The following is a 10,312-nucleotide window of genomic DNA, read 5'->3' as shown; positions in this document are numbered from 1 at the left end:
AAGGATACATGGGCTAATCCCGGACGTTGTGAGCTGCTCGAACCATATGCAGGTGAATCGTCCCGGCTACTCCCAAGTGAATGGCGATCAGTAACTTTCCCCACTTGCGTGGACTTCTACATATGGAACCATCCTCCAGCCGTCCTAATACTCCTAAATCCACTCACACAAGCACACCACATACGAATATTTGTGGTACACCATACGTAGGCCGTTAGATTTCATAATACTCAAGTAGATCGGACCGAATCCCTACAAGAGACAAGAGTTTAGCACTCAAAGTACTACCCAATTATGGTCCATTCTTGAATGATTATAATAGAAATAAATAAGATTCCTTCGCTGAACGATTCGTATAACCTTTAAGCGGGCATGATGATTTACCGCAGTACCAACAACGATGGCATCATTATCAAAATTCGAATCGGAATTCCACCTTTAGCCCATCAACAGCCACTACATGAGCAGGAATACAACGAATCTGCATATGTAAGGACGAAGACTTTTCAGGTATTGGAACGTCGTGGTACAAGTCAGCCAAATGAGACGATAGCAAAATTTGAAATGAAATGGTGCTGGAGTGACAAGACTTTAACCGGATATAAATCCAGGTCATTCCGGTAACATAGAACCGACTGTCGTGGAAACTGGCAAAGTTGGTATCGTTGTATGTCCTAGTGGATGTGGCATACCACTGAAAATCTATGGAACACAGGCAGATATTGATCGAATCAGAAAAGCAGGACGTATTTGTATTGCAATACGTGGTGATGCTGCCTGCATCCATCGTGCAACTTAAAAAGGGTGAACAGAATGAGGATGTGGTGTATATAGTATTCTATGTTAGAAAATGTTCATGTATATAATAAATAAATACAAATATATCAAAATACATCGTATTTGCCAATATAACCGCTAGTCAGTACGGCAAAGACCGAAAACTTCAAAAATACAATAGGCCTCTTCTATCTGCCATTTCCCCGCTCGCTATCTCTATGCTCAATTAACTTGACCAAAAATTTGCATGCGAAAGCAACAACAAAGTTATTGAGTAAGATTCGCCGCTAGCGAGTGTGGTTATTACTCATTAGACTGATATACCTCACTGTCGTACAAACACATGTAATTTAAGGCAGCTCAATTCCCGCGTTGCCAAGCTATGTTCATTTATACCAGTTTCTTCATCTATTCGCCACTTGATAACGCTTGGCGAAAATAAGAGGCCTCATATTATATAACGCTTCTGTTGCGTTCGTGAGTGCCGAGAAGAAGAATCATTATCTCCGTTTAGCTATGCCCGTGTCATTGCATATACATATATACGTACAGCCTGACTTACATAAATGTTTACCTGAGCGGCAGAATTAAGGGCGAAAATCGTTGATAAAATATAACAATGAACTATTTGCCTGCTTGTTTGTTACCAGAAGTGCTTTAGAACTGGCCCAAAGGAATCACGCGCTTCCACGAAATCGGGATGGGGAAATCAGTTGCTAAGGCTAAAGAATACTACAGATATTGCAACGGTACACTGTAAGCAAAAATGTATATATATATTTATTACAAATACTAGGAGTTTACACTAGCTACACATTTACATATATAGGTACATGTGCATATGTATGCATATAATTACATGTAATAACATTTTTACATATAAACAATATATTACTTTAAGGACTTTAGAAAGTACATTTTTGTATAATACTCTGCTATTTTTCAATCAAAATCCGCCAGCAGACCGGGATCAATTAAATTCAAATTCGCATAGACATATTGAAAGTCGAATTGCGGCATTTCACGTTCTTGCTCCTTAATCGAGCGTAAGCCAATATGCGGACGTAGAAAGCTGTCGGCTAAGGGAAACCAACGCAATTGTATATCCGGGTCGTGATTTTGCTTAGTGGCCTCCAGCATACGTTTCCGATGCTGCATATAAGTAATGCGAAAAATTTTTATTTTCTTCGCCACGTAGTCAGCGTCTAGGCCATAGCCCATAGCGGCGGCAATATCTTCAATAGCAGCAGTACGCATTTCGCGCGAACGATAATCTGGATCGTTGAGATCCCAAAGGCAGCGATGCGACCCATAGAGACGTAAAAATTTTACAGAGTGCTTGAGTGACCATTTACCTTCAAGCAGATTATCTTCCAGCCCATTCCAAATGAGTTTCATAGGTGGCTGGCTAAAGATTTGGTGATCCGCGAAAGAGCAACTACTCATGCCATTACTGTTTTCGTTATTTGGAAGTGGTGGTGAACAAACACGGGACGCAGTTGGGGAAGAACATGCGCTTAAAGCAAGCGCATCAGTTGATTTATAAGCAGGCGCATCCAGAGCTAAATGATCCACAGGCTTAATTTTATTGTGAATAGCCTGTTTACCATCTATATCGCTTTCATTGGCATTTACGTGCTCCATTCTTGTGTTCTCTATGTACTCCTGCACCATTGGCCACCATACAAAATTCGGTTTGTAATTGGTATCTTTCGTGATTTTTTCCATCTCTAACCTGTAAGTGGCAAAGAAAGTTTGTAAACGCTTTCGCAAGCGTTGCTTAGACAGCTGCATTATGCGAGAAATATCTTCTAACGCATTTTCTTGTTGATACGACTGCTGCTCAATCTTTTCTGTGTCGTTCAATGACAAGTGCCACAGTAACGGATAAGAGCGTAGTAGAAAAATAAACTGCAAGGACTCGTGCGTGGTCCATTTTCGTTGTTCAGCAAAAACACTTTCACTCTTAATTGGGGAGCTGACTTCAATTTCGGTTGGCGGGGACATCTCGTTCACTGGATAACTTTTATTTTCCACTGTTTTATGATTCTGAATAAAAAACGTAGTGTTAGTAGAGTATAATGCGACTGATTTCAAACTATTTAGTAAAAAAAAGAAATATTTTGGTAAAGGCATTTTTCATTTTTGTTCCACAAATGAAGGGACCTACAGGTTTAAGCCGATTCCGAACGACAGATATTTTTTATGAGGAGCTTTTTCATGGCAGAAATACACTCGGAGGTTTAGCATTGCCTGCCGAGGGGAGACCGATATTAAAAAATACTTTTTCTTTATTTTGATCTTTCACCGAGATTCGAACCTACGTTTTCTCTGAATTCCGAATGGTACCAATGCACCAACCCATTCGGCTATGGCGGCCGCCGTTCATTTGTGGAGCTCGGCCAAACGCCCGGTAAGGGTGTACGCGCCAATTATTTATATATTTTTAATTTTTATTAATAGTATGGAGTTACGATAGTCATTACCTCCACGGTCTCCTTTTTAATATACACCTCTTCGTATTGAGAAAAATCGTTGATTTCTACTGTCAACAGCGCGTCGGGATCTATGGTAAACACCACCACATCTTCCAAATCCGAATTACTATCGGCATCCTATTACGTATATGTATGTATATGCGTATCACTTGTGAATGTATATTAACTTAAGGGAAAAATAATATCGAATATTGTACCTCTTTCTTCCTGTTTCTCTCGGATCTAGGCACTTTTCTTAAGAAGGAATCCGCTAAAGCGAACCACTTTAATTTCGTTTTAGCGCCTATCCCTTTACGTATGCGCTGCTTAATTCGCCGTTTTTCATAACGATAGGTTGCCCGGAGCACATTGATCTTTTGCAATACTTGCGCACATGTTCCACCATCGCCCATAGCCGCTGTGATATCCATAAGCGCAGCTTTACGCAGTTTCCGATTACGGTTGCCAGGATTGGAAGTGTCCCAGAGACATGTGTGAGCTGCGTAGAAACGCAGGAGACGGAAAAGCTGATTATTATTCCACTTATCATTGACAGCATCTAAGTTGAGTGGAAGCGGGGAGCCGCATGTATTCGTAAGCTAAGTGATATGAAGAGATTAGTGAATAGATTTTCCCAGGCAGCTGGCATTAATTATATAACCTCCTGTTTACAATCAGCTGTTGCCATATGTTGGGCTTCATCCTCTTGGCGTGGCGTCCATGTTTTTGCTGTGCCACGAAAGGAATAGGTGGTCATTGTAACTGTAGTAAATAGCATGTTTTGTTATGTATTATGTTGCTCAAGACAATGAACAAAATAAATAGAAAAAATAGTTTATGATATTTTTACCTGAAGAAATTACCAGCCAATCCTTGCACGCTTTTTGTGCTTAACGAGCCACGGCGGTCAATTTAAAAACAAACAAATAAGCAGTGCTGCCAGCTTCACAAATTATAACCCTATTAATAAATTAATAGCGGGATTGCCTTGCAGCCACATATCGGTTCTCTTTTGGTGGATTTTATCGCGCACACTTCAAGTGCGCATATACTGTGTAGTTAAATGGCGATCCATTCATATTTATTATTAGCCTACTGCGCAGTAAATGGCAACAAATACTAACCACTCAATAATGAATAATTAGTAAATGAAAATATTTATATTCAATGAAAACAATTTTTATTGGATTCAGCAATTTTGCATAGGGCACAAATTATCCCTATGCGGCTGCATGGGTATGGCATCACTGTTAGGCATCAAGAATAAGACGAAGCAAACAGAGCACAAAACATTCTGTCAAAGTTGTTGCTGTTTTCAACTTTTGTACATAAGAAAAATTTTCCGCTTCTTGTAATAAAAGAATACTACACAAAAAACAAAGAAAATGTTGAAAACTTAAAACAGGTAAGAAACAACTAAATTTTCATCGGCCGTGGCTGAGTAGTAATGCAGAAGTTCGAAAACGTTAAATACGCATAGACAGCCACAAAGTAAACACGTCGTGGACTCCGCAGACTTGAAGTCGAAGAAAAAAGTTGAAATTTGCAAACACCTAGATTTTGAAGAAATAAGTTGGTCAGTGAAAAGTGTTGTGAAGGACAAGTTTCATTTGAATTATCAACGCAACGCCAACGCCTTAACGAAAGTGAGCAGCCGTGGCGATGGAAAATTTGCAAGGGCGCAACGGTAGTAGTGGTACTTTTTTCAAAAAGAATTCAGAGACGGAAAAATTAGCTGCTGGGCGTTGTGGCACCTCGGCACATGTAGGCGCAGGCATTGGAGCAGCAAACAATTTCGCAGCAGTGCAGGATGACTGCAATTGCATTGGAAATGGCAGTGGCAGTGGTAGCTGGCTAACTTGTGGCCAACAACATATACAAAATAACAATAATAATAACTCAACGGAATCAAATGTTCAGGCCAAGTACAATGTTGGCATAACAACAACAGGGGTGGCAGCGGCTGCTAGCATTGCGACCGTTGCGTTGGCAATTTCGACAACAGATGCGTCATGTACCGGCATTGGAATTAAAAGTGAAGGTGGTGGTGGAATCGAAGATGACAGTACTGAAAGAAAACCAGCTGGCGTACGCGCAGGCTTTGCCACGGCAGATAGCACTTGCAATGCAATGGCGGGTGCAACAGCCAAGAGCATTGGCGATCTAAAGGTTTGAAACTCTTTGCTTATATTTGAAACATATGTTGCCAAATTCAAAAGCTCACATGTAATTATATATACCTTTTTTTGTAGCAAAATTGCGCCTCCTGCATTGCCCTTACTACGCCTATTCCGACACAGGATGCAATGGCAGCGGCGGCTGCTGATGTAATAACGCCCAGTGATTTCAATGCGTGCACATTTGATGTTTTTTCAGCAGCAGCCGCCGCTGCCGCTACAGCAGTGGTATCCCGCAGTGCCTCACTCAACAACTCCACCGAGAATCTCAGCTACACCAGTGATAATTATGCGGATGACTTATTGCTGTTGGAGGGCGACGATGACATTGACGATGTAGATGTCGATGCGGAGGAGATTTCGCTCAACTCAGATGATTGTGTTTATGCATATCGTGGTGACGGTGCGGATTTTGATCTCGCTTTAGATGCTATTGCCGGACGCGGTCATGGCACTAGCAATACCTGTATGGCCGATGATGAAACAGACTTCCTTGAAATGGATTTCGAGCCAGATCCGTTGTCAGAGGTGGAGTACGGTTCGGTGGAAACGGCGCCTGGTCACGCAGACGCCTTCCTAATGCAACGCGATGCTTGCCATTTGAGTGGTCGTCATTCAGCGACCCTGAGTCACTATACCAACGCTACAACTGGGGCGCAACGCTTGCTTTTCAGTTCGCCAATCGATGACAGCTTGCCACCGCCACCAACCAAGACACTTCAATCGCAACTACTTTTGAGTAAGAACTACGCACGCATCACCATGCATTTGGATCAAATTAAGGGAGAGAATGGCGACTGCAATGCTTACGAGCGCACACACAGTGACCGCACCTCAGCGCTGGGTATGGTCGATGACACAGTCGATGCGGTGCCCAAAACTGGTGTGATCAATGCGGCTCATTCGCTGCCCAATGCGTTGCTCTCGAATTTCGGGCGTAATGTACTACACACAAAGGAGGAGAGCAAAGCCAACCCCTCGAAAGTAACAGGTCCGTGACTAATGTTTTCTTACTTCACAAAGTGTTTATATTTTTCAATGTTAATTTTAACAGGCGCCAAACCAAAACGCTATTCAACATTCTCTACATCCTCATCTACATCTTCCAAGAACTCTTCGAAATCTCGCAATTCGCTGCGCTCGACATATGCACCGACAACGCTCTCCAATAGCGCAAGCTTTGATGAGCGCAGTGCCAGCTGCACTGAATTTCGGTGCGCAGCGCCCAAGATGGGTGCCAGCACAGAAAATTGCATGCATGCGGAAACCGGCCTAGTCACCAGCACAGCCACGACAACTAACGACTGCGACGATTCGAGTGCGAATGATGACACTTGCCTGGATTGCTTAGAGAAAGAATTTTTGGCCAATACCATTGGTAAGGCCGTGGATTTGAATGAGTGTCCCAGTTGCCGCAAACGCAGTAGCAGCAACATAGCGCTCTTCAAACGTGCCGCACAAACATCGACTGGCGCTACGCGTTGTCGTAGTGGTTCTCCATTGATCTTCAGAGATACCCGTGATGATTGCATTTTCGAAACCATAGGCGGTGATAACTTACAGCCAAGAAATGTGGACTGGGCGACTTCGGCTTTCAGAGATATACGCATGCTGAAGGACGATAGATGGCTGGGCGATAGTGTTAGCTGTGATGATAGTGGGCCGTGTGCTGGCAATAGTAAACTCAAGCCGCGCGTACGTACGCGTGTGCGTGCACGCACTTGTGACGCTGAGGAGTTGCAGCACTTGAAGAGCGAAGAAGAGGGAATAAACCAAAGACGGGCAACGAATGACATCAACAACGAGCATGTAAATATTTGCAAAACTGGGGGCGATTATTTAACTGTTAATAAACTTTTGTTAACTTGCTTGCAGCTGCTGAAGAACTTAGTACTGACTGAAAAGGAATTTGTCACAGTTGCCACTTTAAACTTAAGCGAGGAGTTGCTAGTGCAGGCACTGGTAAGAATAACCGAAAAACGGCGCTGAGTATTTGCGTGCTTTACGCATTTTTTCACTTCACTTTCAGGACAAACTTCATGTATCATACAATTTGGAGCTCATTAAATCCTACTTTTATTATGCCTCGAATGCTGCCAATACAACAGCAACAACGACAATGCCTTTAAAGTTGAAGATGCATAAAAACGTTAAAGAACTTAAAGATTTGAAACATTTACTAATGCATGAATCGAAGAAGCATTGCAACCATCATAAGCTGAAATGTTTGATTGAATTTGCCACACGGCAGCAGGTGGACGTGCAATTTGAGCAGGTAAATATTTGGCGAATGTAGCCACAAATGCATTTAATATACCGCAGGCAGGCAATGGCAAACCTCCGAGTGTATTACTGCCATGAAAAAGCGCCTCATAAAAACCATTTGGCGTTCGGAGTCGGCTTACAACTGTAGGCCCCTCTGTTTGTGGAACAACGTCAAGACGTACACCTCAACTAGGAAGAGGAGCTCTTCCAAAGACCTAACTGAAGTGTAGGCGCCAATTATTTACTTTATTTTTATACCTGTATTTACTTTTTCCAGGTTTCCGAGGAGACTTCAACAATACTGGTGCCCATCAGAGTCACCGACATACTGCAACATTGGGTGCGAACGAAAAATCTCGAGGTACTCAAGCATTTAGATAAGCGCTTCGCAGAGACAAATGTTTTGGGTAAGTTGTTAACGACTTAAAAGTCACAAATTATTTGAAAATAAATAAATAAAGGTAAATTTGCCATATTTACTGATAGCTTTTTGGTAATACAAGGGCTATCCAACATTTACGGTAGTGGTCAAATTCTCTCCCAAAGACGGGATTACTTAATAAAAAATGGAGACAAAATACGTATCGTCTGGATGCCAAGTCACAAAGGCATTCTGGGAAATGAATTGGCAGATCTAGCGGCCAAATACATGCACCAATCCCCAGTCTTTCTATTTACTACACTTGCCTCTAAATACCTTCAAGCCTACATAAACAGTTATCTCCTTCGACAAAAATATGCAGCCACCCAGCCACCAGAGGGAGTCTCACTGGTCTTATACGAGGACGACTGCACGATAATGGCATCGGGCAATGACATTGATGGCCTATGCACCAAAGTAAACGACTACCCCGCCCGCCTTTCTCGCTTCTTCACTGCGAGAAGCCTAAAACTTTCTCCCACTAAATCTTTCAACCTTTTCACCACCTGGACAAAGGAGGTCAAGCTGCAACTTCAGGTACACGTCGATGATAGCCCAATACCGACGGTAAATAACCCCAGAATATTGGGAGTCACCTTTGACAGCTTGCTCTCCTTCTCCGCGGACTCAACCGGCATTGCAACGAGAGTACAGAATCGCATCAAAGTCCTCAAGTCGCTCGCCGGTAGCACTTGGGGCAAAGACAAAGAAATATTGCTGTCGACTTTCAAAGCAATAGGCCGACCGGTTCGCCCGGAACCAGTGATACGCAGTGGACGAAGCTCCAGACCTGCCAAAATACTGATATTAGGACCGCGACAGGATGTCTCCTGATATCCCCAATTCAACACCTGCATGACGAGGCTCACATGCTTCCTGTAAAGGAGCATAACAAAATGCTCGGCAAGCAGTTTCTGTGTCACCGTAGGCCTCACCCATGCAGACACCTGCTTGAGCCTGAGCCACCTCCCAGGCACATCAGGAGACACTTCCTCAACTACGTGGACGAGATCCAGGACAAAACAGACAGACCACTCCAGGATCAGACAGTGTACAGACAGGCCATAAACGACATTCATCGGGAGACCCTTACCACCTTCTTAAGCTCCCGACCCCCGAATGCCGTTATCGGAGTCCAACCACCACCTATTACAGACGAAGAGCTCCAACTTCCCCGAGAGTCCCGCGTAACCTTGGCACAATTACGTTCTGGGTACTGTAGCAGGTTAAGCTCCTACTTATCCAGAATCGACCCCGACATACTAAATATATGTCCGGCATGTGAAGGCGCCCCGCACGACACTAACCACCTTTTCACATGCCCCATCAAACCTCTCCCTCCGGACCCAACCCGTCGAAACAGCTAGTTTCCTGGGCCTACCGTTAGATGAGCTAGACGAAGACGACCGGTGATTACACTACACTCACAGGGCGAAGATACTGCTACAACAACAAAAATATGCATCGTGGGCGCAATTCAGGCACCCGTATAAAGCTTTTAACCCAGAGTGTGAAAAAGCAATATATGCATCCACATTATCAAGGAATCAAATTTCTGTATTCGTGCGTTTAAGGATCGGTCACTCCAGGCTAACCCATGAACATCTTCTTCTATCCACGTCTCCTCCCACATGTCCTTGCTCTAACGATCAACTTAACCTTATACACATAATTGACATCTGTGCAAATTTAAATACCAAACGTGTACCTATCTTTGGTTCCAAAAACCCCTCCGAACTTTTGAAAAATACCACAACAGAGAATGTCATTAAAATATATAACTGTATTAAGGCAATTGGCCTAATTGAAACTTGTAAAATTGTCATTTATCCTATACCTTAAAACTTAAACATAACCTTATAATTACCAAGCACCGAAGGCCCAAGCAGCTAGTGTGCTTTTTTTTTGTTTTTAAGTTAGTGTAATATTTTATATTATTCTAATAAATAATAATAATAATAATAAAAATTTTTCTTTTTTGTACAGGCAAAATTGCCAATATCATACGGCAGGCGCAGCAACGTTGCTCACAACGACGGGCACTGCCTGAATATATAATGATACCACAGTACTATCCTGCTGGAGTTTTAAGGCTTACAAGAAAATCTTAAATCTGCTACACTTAGAAACTGCGATTTGCATGGCTGTTTTATACATTACGTTCAAGCATAAAAACAAAAAACAAAAAATAAAAA

At 42.7% G+C, this 10,312-nt stretch overlaps 2 protein-coding genes across 4 annotated transcripts; one reads left to right on the top strand and one right to left on the bottom strand.

Moving 5' to 3' along the window:
• Window positions 1-1,512: 1,512 nt before the first annotated feature.
• Window positions 1,513-4,211, bottom strand: LOC128864227 (uncharacterized). Of its 2 annotated transcripts, none has more exons than XM_054103793.1 (5): window positions 4,118-4,139; window positions 3,916-4,016; window positions 3,473-3,853; window positions 3,264-3,392; window positions 1,513-2,826 (listed from the first exon to the last, which is right to left on the bottom strand). In XM_054103793.1, exons 2-5 carry the CDS (start codon window positions 4,009-4,011, stop codon window positions 1,720-1,722), a joined length of 1,713 nt encoding a protein of 570 aa, XP_053959768.1. In that variant the 5' UTR covers window positions 4,012-4,016; window positions 4,118-4,139; the 3' UTR covers window positions 1,513-1,719. The 2 variants fall into 2 exon arrangements, with proteins under 2 accessions (XP_053959768.1, XP_053959767.1); XM_054103792.1 differs by having other exon boundaries at window positions 1,514-2,826; window positions 4,105-4,211.
• Window positions 4,212-4,551: 340 nt separating this feature from the next.
• LOC128863443 (uncharacterized) lies at window positions 4,552-10,312 on the top strand. Of its 2 annotated transcripts, XM_054102603.1 has the most exons (8): window positions 4,560-4,659; window positions 4,735-5,423; window positions 5,507-6,422; window positions 6,486-7,240; window positions 7,307-7,393; window positions 7,461-7,706; window positions 7,974-8,103; window positions 10,104-10,312. In XM_054102603.1, exons 2-8 carry the CDS (start codon window positions 4,917-4,919, stop codon window positions 10,226-10,228), a joined length of 2,766 nt encoding a protein of 921 aa, XP_053958578.1. In that variant the 5' UTR covers window positions 4,560-4,659; window positions 4,735-4,916; the 3' UTR covers window positions 10,229-10,312. The 2 variants fall into 2 exon arrangements, with proteins under 2 accessions (XP_053958576.1, XP_053958578.1); XM_054102601.1 differs by having other exon boundaries at window positions 4,552-5,423.

Source organism: Anastrepha ludens, chromosome 5 (assembly GCF_028408465.1).
Source record: "Anastrepha ludens isolate Willacy chromosome 5, idAnaLude1.1, whole genome shotgun sequence".
Classification (NCBI taxonomy): Eukaryota; Metazoa; Arthropoda; class Insecta; order Diptera; family Tephritidae; genus Anastrepha; species Anastrepha ludens.
The sequence above is the reverse complement of the archived record's forward strand: the minus strand, read 5'-3'. Positions and strand labels throughout refer to the sequence as shown.

Excerpts from the sequence above, each read along its gene's own strand:
- LOC128863443 (XM_054102601.1), top strand. The coding sequence starts at position 4,917 with ATGGAAAATTTGCAAGGGCGCAACGGTAGTAGTGGTACTTTTTTCAAA. Across the intron at positions 6,423-6,485 it reads CAACCCCTCGAAAGTAACAG|GCGCCAAACCAAAACGCTAT; the intron begins GTCCGTGACTAA and ends TAATTTTAACAG. Across the intron at positions 7,394-7,460 it reads AGTTGCTAGTGCAGGCACTG|GACAAACTTCATGTATCATA; the intron begins GTAAGAATAACC and ends CTTCACTTTCAG.
- LOC128864227 (XM_054103792.1), bottom strand. The coding sequence starts at position 4,011 with ATGACCACCTATTCCTTTCGTGGCACAGCAAAAACATGGACGCCACGC. Across the intron at positions 3,854-3,915 it reads CAGCTGATTGTAAACAGGAG|CTTACGAATACATGCGGCTC; the intron begins GTTATATAATTA and ends CATATCACTTAG. Across the intron at positions 2,827-3,263 it reads TTAAAAAGGAGACCGTGGAG|AATCATAAAACAGTGGAAAA; the intron begins GTAATGACTATC and ends TTTTTTATTCAG.